The following is a 23,249-nucleotide window of genomic DNA, read 5'->3' on the forward strand; positions in this document are numbered from 1 at the left end:
ATTTAAGTACAAATTAGAATAAAAAAAACATGAATGAATTTTGATAATGAAATAAAATTCCCATGATATGTTTGAGTTTGAATATTGTGCAAACCTGCAAATTTTACTACAAGTGTATAAAGGCACATTTGTTACATAAAACTTACGATAATTAAAATAAAAATGTTGACTTATCTGAACTCATTTTATGGTCTTGAGGCCAGTTGGAGCCTCCTGCTATTGTTGACTGTTCATAAGAATACTAATTTTGCATAGGTTGCTGCTTTCGGGAGCCCTGTTTTTTCAGTCTCCTCGGATCAAGACGGAATTCTATTACTTAATCTTCATATACTGCAAAATGTTTCTCATCAGAGTATACTTTTTTTTCAATATTTTTATTCTGATATATCTATCAAATGGCCATAAAAACATATTCCAGGCATATTCCAGGTATTCATTTGTTTAAAGAGAAACATATTGACAATTGTTTAAGGGTCTTTTGTCTTCTGCTCAGTGTCTTTCGTTGTCATTTATATCAAACGTGTTGTGAATTAACTAGTATTAAAGCTAGAACAATTAAATGTAAAAGTAAAAGAATTCAATAAAAACGATGTTTTTTTTAGTTTGGTTTTAAATCTGTTTTGCCATCGGTTGATGTGGATTTACAAGTAATTTACATGTATCACTTTTTTTTTTACAATACATATTTTTATTTACACAAAAAATGTTTGGCAGAGAAATAGTGCTTTGTAAAATATTTACTCTCTTTAAATAACGTATATATTTCAGTAAGTAGTATGCTAAATATGCAATTGTCTAAGATAATATCTCCTTTATATATAACACAGTCTTGTTATATTTACAGTTACTTTGGATGAGGCTAATTAGTGATTCTAAATAAATCAATTTGAACTTTTAAATTTGCTAGTACAGAAGACAAATAGATTAGCATTATTAGCATTTTTTTTTATTTTCTAAACTTTAAAATATTTGAGGGGATACAATACACATTGAAATTTACTTTATTAAAGGTGGTGATTGGTTTTCTGGTGGAGTGTGAAAAACAAAGCCAGGGAGACCCCAAGCATGATAACACCAACGAAAATTGACGCGTATGTCAAAGTTCTGGCACAAGAGGCAGACTGTTCGGCACCAAACAAATCATTCCTCTCTTCTCTCTGGTTTGCCTACAGTTACAAATTTTAGTGTTCAACCCATCAATATTGGTATATTTTGTTTTTTTTTTTTAAATATGCATGTATTAAATAAATATTTTCATAAATATGAATGCTAAAATGCACAGACAATTTAAAGTATTTATTATTAGTAAACAGAAATTAATAAAGATAAATATTCCTGAAGTTTTAACACCTAAGTTAACAGTTCAACAAACCTCCCAAGCATAGTAAATCGCAGCTAATCCTAAAGGCCAAAAGCAAAACAAACAGGAAAATATGGCGGGGCAGAGCCAGTTTGTTGGTGAATATGTTGTTGTGACAGCTGGTGTAGAACCATACACTTTAGCGCCTGACTTTAAAGGATACAAAGTTACATCATTTTTTACAAATTGCTCAATAAAAAGCTATCGAAAATTAACATCCTTAATTAAAGTCAATGAGGATTAAAATTAACTCATGAGAGAAACTTTTAAAAGTTGTTTCTACGACATGGTAATTAAACAGATAATTTCTCAGGGCTTGTAAAATATGTAGTATGAGATCAATTAATTTTAAACCGTATTAATGTTGAGCGTTTACTGACTTGACAGTAGAAATGACAAATCATTACCACAGCAAAATGATTCGAACTAGTTTATTTTTAATTGATTGAAAACGGCAACTTTTCATTAAAAAGGAGTAAATAATCTGAAATACTTACACGTTGTTGGTAGCCTGTCAGTCCTGACTGATAAGTTGTCAGTCCCTGGTTGTACCCAGCATTGAATGCTAAATAGTTTTTGAATAACTTTATAACACAGAGGCAAAAACAAAACTGTACATAGGAAAATACTAAAAAATGATAATTAGCGAGTAATATTGCTTGAGAGTAACTCTTCACTTTTAAAGTTCCAATACAGAGAAAAATACTAAAAAAAAAAAATGAAAATTGGCAAGTATTATTGCTTGAGAGTAACTCTTCACTTTTAAAGTTTATTTCTTTTTTTTATATAGAAAACAAAATATAAAAATATAGAAGCTCAAAAGTCCATTGAAACAATACAAATTTGAAGCAGAGCATACAGGGACTTCTAAAAGCATAAGAGCTGGGATCAGGTGCCATGGAGGAGTAAGCATCCCCTGTCGATCACATCCACCGCGTGCTCCTTGACATGATTGGAAAACAGAAAATCCGTAGACAATACAGTGTGAAAATAAATGCATAAAATTTGTATGTAACAAATACATATGTCAGTCAACATTCGACCTATTGATGGATTGTATTTGCTGACAAAGTCATTGTATCGGCCATAGAATATTCAAAAGGTTGACTTTAAACGAGAATGTTGATATTCTTATTTGATCAACTTATTTGTCAATGGCTTTCCTTGTTTTAGAAATTGTTCGTATGTAGAATATGCTCTTGCGTATCAAATCAACTGGGAGACATAAACTCCATAGGCATGTAATAATGTTATATTGCTATATAAATAAATTCATCAATGTCATAAATGCAACCATTTGCCAAATTGTTTTAAAAAATATTAAATTAACTCAATATCTGAGATTGGGCTGCAAGTTGTAGCACTGGAGCTTTCCGCTTAAACAGTCTCTCTCTTTCTATACTGGATCCAGGGAAGAAAATAATGACTAAATTCTCAAAGGAAAAATGTAAAGAAGTTGATTAACCCCTCATCATTTCCTTATTTTATACTGAGAAATAAATGAAAAGTAAAATCTGAAAAGTTTAAATGGAATTCTCCAGAAATCGTCTCATTGATGCACTATACTTTAAGGCAGTCCGATCCTCAGGTTCTGAAAATCAGAAGTTGAGTTATAAAAAATGATCACTAAAGTATCTTTGGATTCTCAAACTAATGTGTATTTACTCATTGTATTTCTTTAAAGTTCATCATTAAAGTTAATCATATTATGCAGGGAAAATTATCAAATCTCAAATATATTTTCAGGAAAGGCAAATAATAGCACCCGATATGCATTTTCTAATTGAAAATTGATCAACAAAACATTTAAAGTCAAAAACCTATAGGTATCAAGGCATTTGGAGAAAATTGCATGTTTTTTAAATACTTATACGGTACTTTAGTTCTTCTATTTACTTCAATCGTTATATAATACACAGTGTAAAAATCTTGTGCTATTTATTGCAAGACGTCAAAGATCACTTCTAAGTTCAAATCATGCTAATAAACATTAGTATCTAAGGCTAAATTAAAGGAAATTATATTTCTCTGAAAATGTTATTTTTGTACTTTTATACAAAATGTCAACTTTTTACGAGACCGTTTCTTAGACTTCTGAGAACCTTGAATCATATTGCAATGCATGAAATGAAAATTGTTGCACGAAAAGATTCCAATTTCAAGCTTCATTTAAAGACTTTTTAAATTAAATAATAATTTTAAGAGTTATCATTCCCTGTTCAGGAGCTGAATCCTTAAAATTTTGTTTATGTTTTTCTCTCTCTCGCTCTCTCTCTCTCTCTCTCTCTCTCTCTCTTTTGCTATAAAAAGAATGATAAACATTATTTTAAAACTAGATGTCTTATAAAAATAGAGTTTTTTTTCTGAGAGTTCCAACTTTTTAAATGACAAAAAATTCATTATTTAATTTAATAAATTTCTAACAAACTCACACCTTAACAGAGAAATAAACGGAAATAAAGTTAAAGGTTGTCAACAATTTATTTTTTTTTAATTTGACCAAAAAAGTTAACCACACTTCCCTATATTTACCAGAGAAAAGCCTGAAAGGTACAAGTACATCATGATCACTTTAATTACAAACTAGTGAACAATACAGCTAAGCTATGAAGTGGTAACTTACGGGTGGCTTTACTCATCGTAATTCTTAAACCCTGGCTTCTGGTAGATGTGATAAGACGTATATTACAAGGTACAAAATGATCGGGAACTTCCTTGGTTTGAAGCTATCAAAGGTATTGTGTTATACATTTTTCGAAATACAATAAAGCTATTCAAACTGGAATTATCCATTATGTTCTATGATGTAATTCATTTCCAAATTATTTCCTTATAAGGACATAAAGCTATTTATGAAACATGATATATTTCTCTCAATATTTATGATTTCGCAGGTGGTTGTAGTATTGCAGCTTTCCGCTTAAATGGTCTCTTTCCTGAATCAAGCAACGACAACATGATTTAAAGTGAACTAGTTTAATAATGTTTTATTTTCAAATAAAATCTCTCCTATCTTACTTAATTTTTTTTTAATGAGAAAATCCTTAGTGTTCACATCTCAGGCACTCCTGATCTGAAATTATCTGAGTGATAACCCATAGATACTTTCAAAAGAAAAAACGCATAAAAGCAATAATGCCCTGAATAATATAAAAGAGTTCTGTCATACAATTTCTTTTAGATGAATAGGATTCATTCGAGTAAAATGTATTATTTTTTTAACGCTATTGATAACTTGACAGCCATTCTACAAAACTCATAGACAAATGATCTGATTTTGCAGAATGCTAAAATGCTAAAATGTGGTCTTTTTTTACAATACACTTTTATTGGTTTCTGATCCACATCCTTCAGGTACAAAAGGGCTATCAAAAGCTGGGATTTTCGATATTTTAATTCTATTTTTTTTTAAATTGACGCTATTCAAAAATGCTGCATCTGAATGTTGCATATCGCAAAAAGGGAATTGGGCGACTGAGAGTAAGTGTACAACAGGCTACAAGAGGTTTTAATATGCACAAAGCACCATTTCTAACCTATGAAACATATAACAACAACATGGTACAACATATGATCGCCAAAAATATGGCGGACCCGCGTGACATCAGCAGCACAGGATCGCTTCATCGGTTTGCGTAATTTTCATCATCGTTTCACAACGATGTCGTCTATAGCATTAGCTATCCCTGAACTTGAACTGCATAGAATATCTAACAAGACTGTTTGCAATTGACTACGGAATGCTGGAATTATCGCCAGAGGACTTATTCATGACATTGTTCTGATACCACAACACTGCAACCTCGACTGGTCTTAGACAGAGTATGGCCACAGCAACACCGCTGAACAGTTTGATTTAGCTACTAGTCCAAAATGTTTATTGCAAAGCCTGATATAGGGATCAGAGTGCATAAGCTTCGTTATGAACAGTTTTATAGAAAACTACCTCCGTAGGTTGATTGATTTGGTGGTGACCTGGAGAAGTATTTCAATCCGACAATACACAGCTACAAACAACTCGTTTGACTAGCGCATTCTTGCAAAGCAACAGCATCCTGTTCTACCTTGGCCATCTAAATCTCCAGATTTTAACCCCATTGAGTATACATTGGACAATATGGATACTCATACCCGCCAAAGACAATGGCATCCACAGACTCTGCAACCGCAGACCAAAGCTCTACATTTAGAGTGGGAAAGCATTCCCATAGAGTTTTTAATACTTTTATTTGTGCCCATTAGGATGGCGTTTAGGCTATCATTGGTGTCTGTGGGAGGCATACTAGATATTGATCTTTAATGATCTTGAACTGTCTATGATTGTAAAATTCTTAAGTAATTTTGACATTTAAATTGTAGACCTATTGTTTACCACCTTTCTTTATTATCAATACATCATTTTACTAAATAATCTTTATGTTCACTAAAATTTCACTATGCGTTTCTTTTTTTAAAGAGTGTATATTGTGATATTTGGGAAGTATTGTAGTATATGTTACTTGACTACGACTACAAAATAAGAAATATTAAGGTAGTTTACGTAACAGATAAAAGAAATTATATTAATCATGCACATATAGTGGAAGGGATAATTTAGCAAACACTTGACATATATCTATTTCACTTATTTAACATTAAATGTCTTTGAATACGTAACTTAATTGACAATTGGCAATTGAACAGCTTCTTTCTAAAGATAAATAAATAATATGATAATACATGAATCTATAAACAATTATAACAAATATGAATAAACACAGTGGCTTGTTGTGTATGCTAAAGAATGCATAAACATATGTAACGAGGCCCACGGTCCCTCTTATAAAAACATAAAACATATGCACCCATTGATTTTATTTTTTATCATGCAACATTCTTCTTTGAACCCTCGAGTTCAACCAGTTTATTGGCATGTATGACTGTATGATTTTTTTACGGGAGTCCCGTTCGAGAATTTTTCACTCATAAAGAGACGTCACCATATATCGGCACTCAGGGCTATTGGCAGTGAGGGTTCTTTATCGTGCCAACGCCTACTGTAAACGGGACCTCGGTTATTAAGGTCTCATCCGAATGACCCGCAACCTTCACTCCAAAGTGCCGAGCGCTTGGCGAAGGAACAGTTGCTATATACATGCTTAACACATGCTTAACAGTATGTACTTGTCCCAGCTGAAAAAGCTGTTAACAACATAGTCTTTGTTAGTAAGGCTCATTATTTGAATTGTATTTTAGAGGAACTAGGGTTTAATTCTGCAGGTGGAAATCCAACCTACACCCATAGCTTCCTTTCTAAGGAAGAAATTCTTCAAAATCATATGTCCTTTTAGGATATTTTCAATGTTCCCAACAATCAAAATGAATTTGAATTACCAAACCTTTACTGGATTCCTAAACTTCTTTATCCATCATTTTAATTGATCATAAAAATCCTTACAAACAAATATACATAGCGGGTTCCAGTAAATGTTCTATCTAGCCTCTTTCTTTATTCCTTTAAAATAGTTACTGTAAGGAGAAACTTCAGGAGTACCAAACAACACGCAAGAGCGTGCTCTACGTATGAACGATTTCTAAAAAGAGGCAAGCTATTAACAAACAAGTTGATGAAACAAGAATATCAACAGTCTTGTTTGAAGTCATCATTTCGCAAGTTTTATGGTCGATACAATGACCTTGTCAGCACATACAACCTATCATTGAGTCAAATGCTGACTGACGTTTTTCATACTAATTGTTAGGCCATTGTTTATACACTAAACTCTCTATGAATTTTTCCGTTTTTTCCCCGATCATGACAAGGAGTACCGGTACACGGCGGGTGTGACCGGTCGGCACTCCTCCATGGCACCTGATCCCACCTCTGATATTTTTGGAGGTCCGTGTTTGCTCTGCTCCAAATCTGTATCATTTTATTAGACTTTCGAGATTGAATAGTGTTCGTTATCTTCATATTTCATTGCTGCTTATTTTTTATCGACTTAGGTCAGTCGCAGCCATGATTCGAACACACGACCTTCCGATCACGGAGCGAGCGCTCTTATTTATTGACATGATGGACATGACAGATAATTCAAAGTCTACGGGACGCTAACATTACTTGCTGAAACTTAAAAAGGGGTCCATCATTATTCGATATACTGTAGTAAGGGAAGTTTTCTCCCGGGATTTATGATCGCCCTCATTGCAAATGAGCAAATCTAAAACGGGACACATTCGACTGAAATTCGAATTTCCATAGAATTAAAAAGCTGCCATGTGTGTTTGTTTCAAGTTATATCCAATCTGGCTAAAACGGGTTTGAAAACTTATATGTCAAATGCTTTGAAAACAAGTTTAAATTTAAAAATTGGTAGGGGTACTCAAAAAGGACAGGTTATATAGTAAATTAAAAGGTATTAATTATAGAAAATGGTTTAATTGACACTAATGACAGTTACTTCTTATTCAAACTTTTATTAGTCGATATATCTTACATACAACTAATAACTAATACCTAGAACTAAAGTAACTAAATCAAAACATTCCTGTCTTCTTTATTCATCATTTTAATTGATCAATAAGATGTGTTGATTCTATCTAGAGATTGTTTGACACAAGTATCACTAAACCTCTTACGAGTTGTGTTTCATATTTTAAAGAGAGGATAGATGTAAATATGTGTTTTGCCATATATTCATAGTTTGTAAATAATTTTCAGACTTCTAGAGAGTGTTTTCATATATTAAATGCTTGATAAACATTGTTAAAAGTATCACTTGGTCATGGGAAAGTTACTTCTGAAAAGGCTAAATGTTTACACTTAATACATGTATATGGATCCAATCTCTAAATGTAAGCAGAATAATGGCAACTGTTACTATAAATAGTCAATACCTCCAAATGTGTTTTGGAAGTGAAAATACATGTATATCTATTTGATTTCCAATCGCAGTTTCTTTTACGGGAGATGGTTGATTTTCTGTTGAACTGTCAATACACCAGTGAAATACAAGGCTAGAATAGCTCCCACCGTCACGACTCCGATGAAAACTGATGTTAACGTCAACGTTTTGGCACAAGAGGCAGATTGTTCCGCACCACGCAAATCATGCCTCTCTACCCTCTGGTTTGCCTACAAGACGTTAAAGTGCTATAAGCAATAGAATCAATATTTTTGTTCATTTAATATACATGTACATACTATTGGTATCGATGTACATGCACATATATGAATGAGGAGAACCAGAGAGAATTTTAATTATTTAATCTTTTAAGGAAATGAATGAAGATGAACATTCTCAAAGTTCAACAATCTAGAATTGCAAATCAACAAACCTCCCAAGCGTAATAAATTGCAGCCAATCCTAAGGGCCAAAAGCAAAACAAACAGGAAAATATGGCAGGGCAGAGCCAGTTTGTTGGTGGATGTGTTATTGTGACAACTGGTGTAGAACCATACACTTTAGCGCCTGCCTTTGGAGAAAACAAAGTAACATCAGACATTCATTGCTTGCTAGATAATTGTGAAAACTTAGATCTTGAATGACAGTATGGAATGAAATCTAATAACGAGTTAGCAGCCAATACAAATCGATTTTATGAATATTTTCATAAAAATTGAGTATCAAGATGTTATTTCAAATGCATTTACCAAAAGGGGATTTAAAGAAGTATAATCTTTTCGTATTGCATAAACGAAGTTGATCATTTTTGTTTATTTCAAAGACATTAACTAAAGATGAGATTTGTGTCCTATGAACTACTTACATGTTGTTGGTAACCTGGCGGCTCGGACGGGTAAGTTGTCGGTCCCTGGTTATACCCGGCATTGTATGCTAAATAATTTTTGAATAACTATTACACAGGCAAAAATATTAACTGTATTGGGTAAAAAATAAAAGTGATTGTTACACGTACTTGTTCTGAAATGTCTAATAAATAATAAATGTCGAGGAAGAGATTATAAACTCTAATGAAATGATAATTTTGATCTTAGAATCACACATATAGTTTCATTTTTTTTAAATATAAAGATTCTCAATAATGTCTTATAAAGTGATAAAAAGTGATCACATTTATAAGGATGATGGGAAAAAAGAGTTTTTTTTAAAAATATATACATCATTTACGACCAAAATAAATCCAAAAATGTATAACTATCCATGTATCCAACTTTTTGTAATATGTGTCCTTAAACGATGTTAAAAGTGAAAGGAAAAGCATGTTTTCTGAATGCTGAATCTTTAATTATATAATAATACAAATCATGTGTGCACATAGAACCTAATTAATTTTCTCTAGATTTACAAAATGAAAATGAAAAACATAATAAACTCACGGTTGCCTGTGCTCATGTTTGATATTCCGCATTCTGGTGAACATTGGGTAGATTTCAGTTTAATATGTAGTATTTAACCAATTACTTCCTTGTGATAACGGGCATGTTTCATTTAATGAGCAAAGGACTTCCTTTAAATATTTTTGATACAATCTGTATTTCCTTCTTATGAATGCTTAGAATAGTCAAAAGTGAAGTTCCTCAAAATTAGTTTAGAAACAAGAATCATATCACAGCTTAAGTATAATCATTGATAGTTCAAAAGTTCTTTCAAATTCCAACTTCACATTTTAAGTTTTACAGTATATTTAAGCAATTGCAATTGATAATTTTCGTTCAAAAAATAATTTTGCGAAGAGACAAGTTTCAACATTTTTGATAATCTGATAAATTTATACTAGTTTTGCAACTATCTTAAAACCAAGAGTAGTGTGTTTTTGAATTCTTACTCATATCATTTTAAACATCTAAATCTCTGTGTGTATTTGGACTTCCTCATTATTTCATCGCCAGGCGTAGATACTTTATAAGTTAATCTCTATCTATCTCTGTCCTTCCACTCATAGAATTTGAAATAGAAGGAAACAATTTAAAAAAAATGGTTTGATTTTTCATTTTTGTGATAGAGATTTCCAACAGTTCATCGATATTTAGAAAATAAAATTTCCTGTTTTAAATGAAGCCCTTTTGTTACCTGTAATAAGACTAGCTATCTCTCACTACCATGGAGATAAAACACTTACTTTTATTAGTTAAATAAACACAATAGCTATAAAAGGTGGACAGGCAGATAAATAACTAGAAATATATATGGTACTATAATAGTACATGTAAATAAATTAATCAAATACTTGAACCAAATCTTTGAAAGATTTTACAACCTGATATAGCCAGCTTCCTTGAAACCGCAAGAAGGATTTAAATACAATTAAAAAATACTATTTTAAAAATTTGAACATCTATTAACACACTCTAGCCTCTTTGTTGACATGAAGAAAATATATAAATTTTGCACCAGAAATACAAATTTAATGAACCCGTTTTAAATATCAAAAACAGTACGACTATATAAGGCTTTTTTATATTTCACAATGGAACTTTTTTTCATTCTTTACATGTAAGGAGGGAGACAAAGAGCAGGTCACTAAGAAGAGAAATTTTCGGAATATCAGAATGGCAGATATGGTGTGTGTGTGTTAGGGGGGAGGGTGTATGTGTGGAGATAAACAGTAATGTGCTCAGTACAAGCTAAAGAAAAGAACAGTAGACTTCTGTCTATCAGTACATTTCTTAATCTTCCAAGTACCACTATTATCAAAACGAATTTGCGACGAAGAAGGGCATCCATTGAAAAGAATTATAGAATTATGAAAGTATAATGGTATATTTGAGAAAATGCATCAGAATCAGTATACCAAACATTACGAACTTTGGGTGGATTTATGTTCATTTTCTGCTCTGAGAAAGAGAACACAATGCTTTTAGTTAGATTTTTATAAGTTTTAACCATTCTAATGAAGACTTTTGCTACTCTTTATTACTGGATACGATACACTTCAATTAAATTCAAAATCATGAGCGGATTAATTTTAGTCCAATCTTATCATGATAAGAATAAAAGGAACTAAATGGTGCATATAGTATGAATTCTTGACAAATAGGTCTTCATGGATAGAAAATTTGCGTATATTACATAAATAATATTATATGCATAGAATTAAGTCCCATCCTTTGCAGCATTAGTTTGATTATTTTTCTAAATTCCGCAATCGAGCGGACCGGGTTCGATCGCCGCGCAGCGTCAAACCTAAGACGTGAATATACTTAGTGACTGTTCCTTCGCCAAGCACTAGAAGTGACAATCATGGGTCTTAAAAACCAAGGTCCCATGTCATCGTAGGCACTGGTACGATAAAGACCCCTCACTGCTCAATGGCCTTGAGTGCTGGTGTAGGTCTAAATTTGAAGCCCCTATATGTTGACGTCTCTATACTATATGAGTGAAAAACTTTCGAATGGGACGTAAATCAACATACAATCAATCAATCTGAATTCCCCTGTATTACACAGCAAGAAAAACACTTCCTCAATTGGAATTATGGAAGAAATATTAATTAACAGTCAGATTTTTTATTGTATAATTATGTGAATAACACGCATAGCAAAGAGCCTTAGTATATATACATGTATCCATTTTCCTAGCAATTCTGGTGTCAAACTGAGACAGAACTATTAATCAAGAATTAGATGGGAATTAAAGAGATATGTGGACAGACATCTGACAAACTTTGCAAGGGTAGTTTTTATTCACTAATCCCTCCACATGGGGATTGCCTATGCAAGGGTAAGAAACACAGATTAATTATATAAAATAAATTTTATATACATAAAATCATATATCTTATAATGATTTAAAGAGCATTGGGTATAAAGGTTCCTTTTGAGAAGTTTCTCTGATAGCAAAATTTATCCCAACACGACTTTCTCCATAAGTACAGTTATTGTTGTTTCAATCAAATACATGCACATAAAACATGTACTGAAAACAAGTGGTTTGATTTGAACATATTTTATTGTAATTTATAACTACAAAGGGATTGGGCACAAGCTCTGAAAACTTATTACGCCCTCTCCCTATGAGTATGAATGCAAACAGTTTTAAGATACTAAAAGAGCGAACAATGTAATGTAGATATAACAAGGAATAAAGATCAAGGCTAAATATATCCAAACGTGGGTCCACCACTCATGTTTCAGTTCTCCAACCTCGTCGTTATGTCTGTAACTTCTCAGAGCCTGTATGAAATATAACCATGTTTTTTAATTGTACCAAACATCCCTCATTTATATAGATTTAATGAAAGGCGTATTGGAGTTAAAGAAAGATACGTGTACATTTTTTATCTGTAAGTTTAGAAATGACACCAAAAGGGTTATCAATTTTCGAAGCTTAGAGATGTATAAATACCAGTAATTGAATGGGATTCTAATTAATTAAAAACTTTCCAAACTTGGAAGAGACATGGAAACTATGACTAAGTTTAAAACGCTTTAAATACTATATAACTACAGTTTTAAAACTTTATTAAAAGGACTATATTCGGTAATGACCAATATATGTCCCCCAAATCAAACTTTGATGGAGAAATCTATGTTCTAAACCAGGGGGTATCTGCAGACTTTAGAGCATTATCTATTTTCATTGGCCATGACGTCATGTGTTAGATATGACGTCAAGAAGATGACAATTCAAATTTTCAATGTTTTGAGAGAGAAAAAGTGTATTTTATGTCAATATTTTGATCAAACGTCATCGAGCGCAGGTATCTCCCAGCTCTATCTTTTGATATAATGTGTAGAATTATACTTTCAAATACAGTGTATGAGAATATTGTTTTTGAGTAAGCTTGCGCTCAGTAAATTCTTTACTCAAAACTAAATATATTTTGTTCATTTTGTCCTTTATCTTGAAAATAACGGGAAATTCAAATAGTTTGTGACGTCACAGAAACAAGCATTGACGATAATCTACTTGCAAATTATTATAATTTCATACAATATATACAATTGTATACATTTCCAGAGATTTTCAAATTTTGCCATTTATGGGGGCTAGAATATGCTTTTAGAGCATAAAGTTCTTTTGAACAACTATAATTCCTTCAATTAATGTTGTACAAAATATAAAAAATTAAGATAAATTTTCCTACCGATTTCTGAAAGGATTAACACCAAAAAAGTACATGACATGTTATAAATTTTAAACACAACTATAATATATACATTTGTGACAGGTAAGAAAAAATAATTACTTACAAGATATGCTGATCTGAATGCCAAGACGGCAAAGGGAAAATTACACATAAAACAAACAAATAAAAACATTGAAAAACAAACGCCATCCGCATCTCTTGACTGGAATGGAATGATGTATGTTAGAATCTGCAAAAAGTTATAAAGAAAATTACGCTCTGACACAATATATTTATATTAAAATTCTACATGTTTTTACTTTTTGATTGATATGTAATGTTTAACTGATAATGTGTATAATCAATTTTAATGAAATAAACTTAAACAAAAAATTAAGATGAATTTAATCAATATCATAGTAAACGATGTTGGCCATGTACATATTTTCTTACTGTTTTAGTCTCTGGTTGCTGTATAGACAACCTATTTTCTGGAATCAATCGTTCATGGACTGCACCTCTGTGATGAAATTCTTCATTTCCTGCGCCTTGTGCTAGAAACAAGTTATTATTAATCGATAGCCTTTTCAACTAAAAAAATCAATCAATAATACTTATATTTCATTCAAATTTGAATTAATCTTCTGTTTCTTGCTTGTTTCTTGAAAGGCTTGAAATTCATTCAAGAATTGTATTTGTCAAATGAATTTTTAGAAATTCTCAGATTTCGTTTCTAATGCACACGGAGATATATATGACTGAATTGCATGTTTTTCCTGATCAGTGTTTCACCTGCATATAGGTATATTCATAAATCTGCAGAGGTATGCAATCACTTTATGACGAAATAATAAAAACGCAAAGAGACAATGATATTAAAATAAATGATTGTTTACTTACAGCACTCTTCAATTTCATCACATATGTTTGAAGCCATTGCGTAGTTTAACTTCCTCTTCTCGCACAACGATATGGGGATTCACTATAGCTAGTCTCTAAATTTAAATATGTGGCACCTAGAGTTCATGGGCATTGTTGCATGCAAAATTTTAAAGATGTGTTTTCAAAAGTAAAAATACTGCCGTGTAAGGTATTTTTTCCCGAACTAGTGAATGAAAAGGCGGCAAAATTAATGTACTTCGTTGAGTTCATTTGAATTTTTTTTTAATGTTTAGCTCTGCCAACATATAATTTCCTTATATTTGTTATTTCCAAAGAATGTTAGTAAATAAACGTTTTCTTATATTTCCTTCCTTAAAACATAGGTTGATGAACTATCTATGGTGTTATTGAAACTGATACATATAACCATTCCATGTCAATATTTTTTTCTTTTTTTCTAATCATGTTTAATATAGCACAGTGGTTTAATTCCCTATAGACAAAATTGAATGATAATTGAGGAAGTTTCGCTTCATGAAAGAAATAGATCATTGTAAAAAAAAAAATTACAGTATCAAATGCAAGAAAGCAAAAAGAAGAAGATATTATTGTATTCATATAAGGCAGAATTTATTCAAAATCTTATACAATGAAATATATGGAGATAACGAACAGTATTTAAGCTCAAAAGTCCATTAAATAAAACAAAAAAGGAGCAGAGCAAACACGGACCTCTAAAACATTAGAGGTGCGATCAGGTGCCACGGAGGATTGAGCATCCCCTGCAGACCGGTCACACCCGCCTTGTGCTCCTTGTCATAATCGGGAATTAACCGAAAAATCCGTCGACAATTCATTGTGTAAATAATGGCCTAACAATTAGTATGAAAAACGTCAATCAGCATTTGACTCAATGATAAATTGTATTTGCTGACAAAGTCATTGTATCGACCATAGAACTTACAAAATGATGACTTTAAACGAGACTGCTGATATTCTTGTTTCATCAACTTGTTTGTCATTAATTTACCTCGTTTTAGAAATTGTACATACGTAGAGCATGCTCTTGCGTATCGAATCAACTGAGAGATATAAACCCCGTATGCAGGTGATGAAGGTATATTGCTGCATAAGTAATTGAAGTTGATGATTGAAAAGTTAATGTCGTCACGTTTATCATAAGCTTGGTTGTAAGAAGAAGCTTAGAAGAAGAGAACACTTGCTGTGGCCTTTTTAACATATCCCATTAATGTCAATTTAAATAAGATACAAACCATTAGATAAAGAATACCGGTTCCTGCCTGATTTAGATTTGTGCCAAGTAAAAAACTTGATACATAATTTTTCGTTTCCCGTTCCGCATTTTAGCAATGCATCTCATTACGCGATGGTCTGCTAAGGTTCACTTCTTTACCTTTGGCTGCGAAAACATTTTCGGTTCTATCATTTAAAAGAATACCTTTAAAAAATATCTATAATAGGACCGTCTTATTTTCGACTTCTTAACAGTACTAACATCGTTATTCAACAATTTTCTCCCTATTCTGTTCTACTTTGTACTCTTCTTCACACAGGAAAATGTGACTTGCAACTAGAATTGTGATACAGGTGTAAAGCTTTGTGACAGACCTGTATATAGTAAAGTTGGGTTTATACCCCCGTCTGTTATACTGCTGTTAGAAAGTTTTCATGAGTAGTGGCTACATTAATCAGAACAATAGTCCATGTTGTATCGCAAATATATATGTACGCAAACTATTGCATATAGTGAAACGAAAGAATTTTCTGTCGCTAAAAATGCACAATATCTAGATGACGAGGGCCATACAATGGTGAGTGTGAGGGTGTGTGTGTGTGTGTGTGAGAAAAAGACAAAAAATATTGATGTTTTCTATATAGCATTTGCTTTGTTTAAATTATGAAAAAGAGACAAACTTACACCAACATTCATGAATGATCATTTCAAATTGTCATCATGATGTCAAGTTTATATTTGATTCTATTCACAGCTGCTGCACATCTACTCTCTACATTCTTCACCAATTAATAATTACTTAAGGAGCGGATAACAGAACAACCAAAGTAGAGCAAAGACAGCAATATATGACCATTGAATTATTTCAAAATATTGGAACTCGTCAGTCGTGTAAAAGTACCTGCAGTGCCGACAAATTGAATACATTGTTCTGTATGATAATTTGCAGTTGCGGCCCAGTGCTTTTGATTGAAAAATCTAATCGTACAAATTCAGTCCTCGAATTTGTTAGTACATGTAGTTAACCACCTTTCCCTAATCATACTGAATAAAACTTTGGATTACAAAACAAAAATTATTATTTTCCTGAATGTCAAATAATACCAGTATACACTTATTCTACAATTTTATAAAACTTTCAATAAGGTGAAGTGAGGACCCATTGAAATGGAAGTATAATTACCTTTAAGTACTTGCATGAAAATGGTCAGGTTTGTCTACTTTGTTTCGGGCATGTTATTTTCTAGATAAATACCTTCAATTTCAATTTGCTAGATTACGATAATATGGTATGGATTTTCTAGCAAAAATATACTGACATTGAAGATAGTAAAAAATTATATAATGATGGAATTCTGAATTTTCGCTTTTTTTTTATTTGTTCCTCCATGGATATATTTCTCTCATGGTTAGCCCATGTTCTTTTCCTTATTTCTTTTTATTTTGTTTATTTATTTCTTTTTTTTTTGATAGTTACCTTTACAGCTCCTTTTGGAAGGGGGAGGGGGCAACAATGGCACTCTTAGGGACATCGCAGATCAGATAAATCAAGAGGGAGTCTAAATACATGCTATTAATGGCTCCTGATGCTGTATTTATACCTCCCGGGTGTTTGATGTTATTTAACTGCATATCCTACTTTTGTTGTAGCTCAGAGATGGCTCAAATTGTGATCTAGTGAAAAGCCATCGGTGATTGAGGTATCTTCTGGGTATGCAACGTCCTTCATATGTTGAGTTCAGCTGTTGTTAGATGAGAATCTACGGAAAGCAACATCAGTTGCAGGATATTACTTTTCTTTTATTTAATTATATATCACAATAGATGCGAATTTTAGCATTGAGAAAATAGCAGCAGGTTTCTTCTTCTTCTTTTTCTTTTTACATGTACCAGCAGGGCTCTAATTTGCGACTAATTTAGCCGCCATGGCGGCTAAAAAATTTGATTGGCGCCTAAATATTTTTCTATAAGTCGCCAAATTGGCGACCATATTAAACTGATTTGGGGATCGTCAAATTCCGGAAGTATAAATATGATCAACATTTTTTTTCTAAAGAGAATAAAAAAGTTTTAAAGTTAGCAATGGGCACGTCTTGTGTTTTCTTTGTCACCTTGCTTGTTTTTAGTCACGCAAGTTCGCATCGAGTCAGTGCCCACAGACCTCAGATAGATCACATAAAAAATAACAAAAAGTCATGCATACTGTATACTACGTCATCAGTTTCAAAAAGGGGTGATATGATTCAGAAAACTACAGTGTGGTGATCCGGAAAGTCGGATCACACACTGCAAAATTTACAGTATCAAAAAAAGAAATAGTGATGGGTATATATATATATATATATATATATATATATATATATATATATATATATATATATATATATATATATATATATATATATATATATATATATATATATATATATATATATATATATATACTATAACAGTAACTTGATTCGAAGGGCCGATCATCAGATCAAACGAGACGCGTTTATTATACCCTTTTATAATTAGTAAGATATTATAAAAGAAAACTTTTGGGATCGATTATACAACTTTTATCCATTAAACAAAACATTTTTTTCAAGGACTATTTGATACACAAGAAAAAAAACGTCATGCATATTGTGTTCTACGTCATCAGTTTCAGAGAGGGGTGATAAGGATTCTAAGGACTAGAATGTTCCAAGTAACGCATGCGTCGCCTGCTTTGCAGCTTCATTAAAGGTGTAAATAAATCTAAGGGTGGTCAGCTTTTTATTTACTATAAGCATGATAGACTGATAGTTCATGCACTTGCCTACAATGAAAAAATGTTATCCATGGATAGTATGACTGCGATGGAATCTGACAAAGAAATCAATCAAAAAATATGGTTCCATAACCCTCAAATGAATAATTAAATTAAAATTAATAAAAATAACTATTTGTCATTTTATTAAAACGTGTTTCGGATTCCAACAATCCTCCAAAAGAGATTTCAGTCTGTCTTTACTACACGATCCATTGCTGAATACCGATCCCTATGTATTTTTATGGTATTTAAATATAAGTTTGTGCGGTAACTGAATATAATACAGTTTCAGAGTACTTTTTCATGAGCTAAACGTGTTTCCAAAAATCATTCAAAAGAGATTTCAGTCGTCTTTACTAAAATTCTCAGCCTACACTATCCATTGTGGAATACAATGTACCGATCCCGATGTATTTTCATAGTATTTTAGAAATATAAGTTTGTCTAGTAACTCCATATCATACGGTTTTAAAGAACATTATCACGAGCTCATAAACATGTATAAATGCTAATTATCTAAACCTTGCCTCTCAAAATTCAAAAGTCTTATGTTTAATTAAACTGCCCGAGATATTTTTTGCAAAGTAGATCAAAGGTCAAGGTCAAGTGGATTTTAATACTGCTATTTTAATATTGTCTGATGACAAACAGTGCACATGCTAAATAGCATAGATTTACTTCTTAAATTTCAAAAATATGCTGTATATCGGCACTATGAGCTATTTTGAAAAGTAGTTCAAAGGCCAAGGTCAAAGGTCATGAGGCTGGTAACCATTATAATTTACCAAAGCCATAGTGCCAAGCACTATATGTGCAAAATATCAAATCCATACCTCTTACAGTTCTTGGGATATAGGTTGTGACAGACCGGACAGACGGACAGACAGACAGACAGACAGACAGATGCTAGGTAAAGTGATCCCTTATTGCCGCTCTGCTGTGCAGGCGACACAAAGACCAGTGTGGTGATTCGGAATGTCGATCACACCGACATGTGATTGCGTGAAATCAACAGTAAAACTGAGTGATACACAGTTAAGTATATATTAAAACAATTTATATTGATCATGCATAAATAGTGGAGGGGATAATCCAGCAAACTTTTGACATATATCTATTTCACACATTTAAAAAATAAAATGTCTATGAATACGTATCTTAATTGACAATTTGTAATTAAAAAGCTTCTTTCTAAAGATAAAAGAATATTTAATTATATGATAATACATGCATCTGTAAACAATTATTAACAAACAGGAATAAACACAGTGGCCTGTTGTTTATGCTTAAGGATGTTTACAAGTATTTAACTATGCTCATATTCCCTCTCATAAGAAAGGTAGCATAAAACATATGCACTCGCTGATTTTATTTTTTATCAATGTTCTTCTTTGATCGGAACTCTCGAGTTCAACTATTTTTTTTATATGATTGACACTGCAGATAATTCAAAGTCTACCGGGCGCTAACATTAGGAGGCCCAACTATATAAAGGGGTCAATCATTATTTTAGTTATACTGAAAATAAAGGAAGTTTTCACCTCGGATTAATTTCGCTCTCACTGCAATTGGGCAAATTTTGTAAATTTCCATAGAATAAAAAAAATGTCATGCGTGTTTGTTTCAAGTTATATCAAATCTGGCTTAAACTAGTTTGGAAATTTATATGTTAAATGGTTTAAAAAACAAGTTTAAATTTAAAAATTGGTGGAAATACTAAAAAAGGACAGGTTATCCTGGGAATTGAAAAGAATTAATAGTAGAAAATTTAATTGACACTTATGGAAATTACTTCGTCAAACTTTTATTGGTCGATATATCTTATAAACAGATAGAATAATTGGAATTAAAGGAACTGAATCAAACCATTGCTGTCTTCTCTATTCATCATCTTTAAGTGATCAATAAGATGTGTTGAGTCTATATAGAGATTGTTTGACACAAGTATCACTAATTACCTCCTGCGAGTTGTGTTTCATATTTTAAAAAGAGGATGAATATAGATGTGTGTTTTGTTATATATTCACAGTTTGTAAATAATTTTCAGACTTTAAGAGAGTGCTGTTATACATTAAATGCTTGATTAACATTTTAAAAAATATCACTTGGTCTTTGGAAAGTTAATTTTGCACTAATTGTCTAGACTTAATTCAACTTACATATATGAGGATTCACCCCTTTTAATGTAAACAAAATAATGGTAACTGTTACTATTTATTGTTGATACCTCCTAATGTCCTTTGGAAGTGAAAATATATCTATTTGATTGCCCATTGCGGTTTTTTACGGGAGGATTTTCTGTTTTGTCAATACACCAGTGAAATACAAGACTAAAATAGCACCAACCGTCAAGAATCCGATGGAAACTGATATTAACGTCAAAATTCCGGCATAAAAGGCAGATTGTTCGGCACCACGCAAATCATTCCTCTTCATCATCTGGTTTGCCTACAGTAAGACGTTGATATATATATATATATATATATATATATATATATATATATATATATATATATATATATATATATATATATATATATATATATATATATATATATATATATATATATATATATATATGAAAATTGAGGTGCAGAGAGTTTAACTATTTCGTCTTTTTTACTGAAATTGTTGAAGATAAACATTCTCAAAGTTCAACAATCTAAAATGGCAAATCAACAAACCTCCCATGCGTAGAAGATCGCAACCAATCCTAAGGGCAAAAAGAAACACAAAAAGGAAAATATGGCTGGGCAGAGCCAATTTGTTGGTGGAGGTCTTTTAGTGACAACTGGTGTAGAACCATACACTTTAGCGCCTGCCTGTAGAGAAAAGAAAGTTACATAAAAATTTCATTGCTTGCTAGATAATTGTGAAAACTAAGGTCTTGAATTCAAGTATGGAATGAAATCTAATAAGTAGTTAGCAGCCAATGCATATCGATTTTATAAATAATTTCATGAAAATAGAGTATCCAGATGTTATTTCAAATCCATTTACCAAAAGTGGATTTAGAGAAGCATATCCTTTTCGTATTTCATAAACGAAATTTATCATTCTTGTTTATTACAAAGACATTAACTAAAGATGTGATTTGTGTCCTATGAATTACTTACATGTTGTTGGTAGCCTGGCGGCCAGGAGTGGTAAGTTGTTGGTCCCTGGTTATACCCGGCATTGTATGCTAAATATTTTTGAATTTATTACATAGGCGAAAATAATAACTGTACCAGGTAAAAAATAAAAGTGAGTGTTGCACGTACTTGAAATGTCTAATAAATAATGAAGGTTGAGGAAGAGATTATAAAAAAAATAATGAAATGATAATTCTAATCTTAGAATCACAAATATAAAGTTTTATTTTTTGATTAAAAGATTCTCAATAATGTCTTATAAAGTGAAAAAAAAGTGATCACATTTATAAGGGTGAAGACAAAAATGAAGAAATCATCACAGAAAGTTTACAATTTCTTAATATTTTAGAGATTTTTATAAACATCATTTATATACCAATCCATGCATACAATTTTATATGTATCCTTAAACCAAAAGATAAAAGTGAAAGGAAAATTACTGTATTCTGAATGTTGAATGTCCAATTAATAATATTTTATTTTGTATGTTTTGTATTTCTAACTCTCCTTGAAAATTATGTGTGTACATAGAGAAACGAATTTTGTCTTGATTTACAGAATCAAAATTGAATAACATATTAAACTCACGGTTGCCTGTGCTCATGTTTGATATTCCGCATTCTGGTGAACATTGGGTAGATTTCAGTTTAATATGTTGTATTTAACCAATTACTTGTGATGGCGTGTATGTTTCACTTAAATGAACACAGGGCTTCCTTTTAACATTTTGATACAATCTGTCTGTTTGTGTTTAACGTCCCTCTTGAGAATTTTTCACTCATATGGAGACGTCACCATCTGTATTTCCTTCTTATGGAATGCTTACAATAGTCCAAAAGTGAAGTTCTTCAAAATTAGTTTATATTAGAAATAAGAATTATTTCACAGTTTAAGAGTAATCATTGAAAGTTCAAGTGTTCTTTCAAAATTCCAACTTCACATTTGAAGTTTTACAGAATCTTCAAGCAATTGCTATGGATAATTTAATGTTCGCTTAAAAATAATTTTCAAGATTTTTGATCCTAATAGATTTGTACTAGTTTTGCATCTATTTGTTCACCAAGAGTGGTGTGTTTTTTGAATTCTTATTCATATCATTTTAAAAATCTAAAGCTCTGTGTGTATTTGGACTTCCTCATTATTTCATAGCCAGGCGTAGATACTTTATAAGTAAATATCTATCTTCGTCCTTCCATATATAAAAATTGAAAAAAGAAGGGGAAAATTTTTACAATGATTTCATTTTTCATTTAGAGAAACATATCCCCATTTTTTTTTCAACGATGTTTAGAAAACAGTTCCTGTATAAAATGAAGCTCTTTCGTTAACTGTAATAAAAAGACTAGTTTATCTGTCACCACAATGGAGATAAAAGAATCTTATTTTCATCGGTTAAATTATCTTAAACACCACAACAAGATTTATTTTAATAAAAGGTGGTCAGGTAGATAAAAACTAGAAATATATGTAGAATTATAATAGTAGATAAGTAATATAATGAGCAATTAGTGAAATACTCGAACCAAATCTTTTACAGATTTTACAACCTGATATAGCCAGCTTCCTTGTAACCGCAAGAAAGATTAAAATACAATAAAAAAATACTATTCTAAAACTTTGAAAATCGTTAAACAAACCCTCTTTAATGGAATGAAAAAAATATACGTAAATTTTGTACTAGAAACACAAATATAATACACCCGGTTCAAATATCAAAAACAGTACAAGTAATAAGATGGGTTTTTTTTCTTATTTAACCTTGGAACTCTTTTTTATTCCTTACATGAAAAGAGGGAGACAAAAAAG

General features: G+C 31.6%; 3 protein-coding genes across 4 annotated transcripts; all 3 read right to left on the bottom strand.

Moving 5' to 3' along the window:
- Positions 1-983: 983 nt before the first annotated feature.
- LOC133205397 (synapse differentiation-inducing gene protein 1-like) lies at positions 984-4,053 on the bottom strand. The gene is made up of 4 exons (XM_061341201.1): positions 3,984-4,053; positions 1,858-1,925; positions 1,373-1,510; positions 984-1,166 (listed from the first exon to the last, which is right to left on the bottom strand). Exons 1-4 carry the CDS (start codon positions 3,997-3,999, stop codon positions 1,005-1,007), a joined length of 384 nt encoding a protein of 127 aa, XP_061197185.1. The 5' UTR covers positions 4,000-4,053; the 3' UTR covers positions 984-1,004.
- A 3,826-nt stretch (positions 4,054-7,879) lies between these two features.
- Positions 7,880-22,080, bottom strand: LOC133205396 (synapse differentiation-inducing gene protein 1-like). Of its 2 annotated transcripts, none has more exons than XM_061341200.1 (4): positions 22,032-22,080; positions 21,426-21,493; positions 20,994-21,131; positions 7,880-8,474 (listed from the first exon to the last, which is right to left on the bottom strand). In XM_061341200.1, exons 1-4 carry the CDS (start codon positions 22,045-22,047, stop codon positions 8,301-8,303), a joined length of 396 nt encoding a protein of 131 aa, XP_061197184.1. In that variant the 5' UTR covers positions 22,048-22,080; the 3' UTR covers positions 7,880-8,300. The 2 variants fall into 2 exon arrangements, with proteins under 2 accessions (XP_061197184.1, XP_061197183.1); XM_061341199.1 differs by lacking the exons at positions 20,994-21,131; positions 21,426-21,493; positions 22,032-22,080 and adding exons at positions 8,678-8,815; positions 9,110-9,177; positions 9,681-9,729.
- On the bottom strand, positions 12,158-14,359 carry LOC133205395 (uncharacterized). Its single transcript, XM_061341198.1, has 4 exons — positions 14,273-14,359; positions 13,826-13,926; positions 13,497-13,622; positions 12,158-12,476 (listed from the first exon to the last, which is right to left on the bottom strand). Exons 1-4 carry the CDS (start codon positions 14,307-14,309, stop codon positions 12,339-12,341), a joined length of 402 nt encoding a protein of 133 aa, XP_061197182.1. The 5' UTR covers positions 14,310-14,359; the 3' UTR covers positions 12,158-12,338.
- Positions 22,081-23,249: the final 1,169 nt, after the last annotated feature.

This window comes from Saccostrea echinata, unplaced genomic scaffold (assembly GCF_033153115.1).
Source record: "Saccostrea echinata isolate AGI-Se365-2 ecotype Australia unplaced genomic scaffold, CSIRO_AGI_Sech_v1 ptg000054l, whole genome shotgun sequence".
Classification (NCBI taxonomy): Eukaryota; Metazoa; Mollusca; class Bivalvia; order Ostreida; family Ostreidae; genus Saccostrea; species Saccostrea echinata.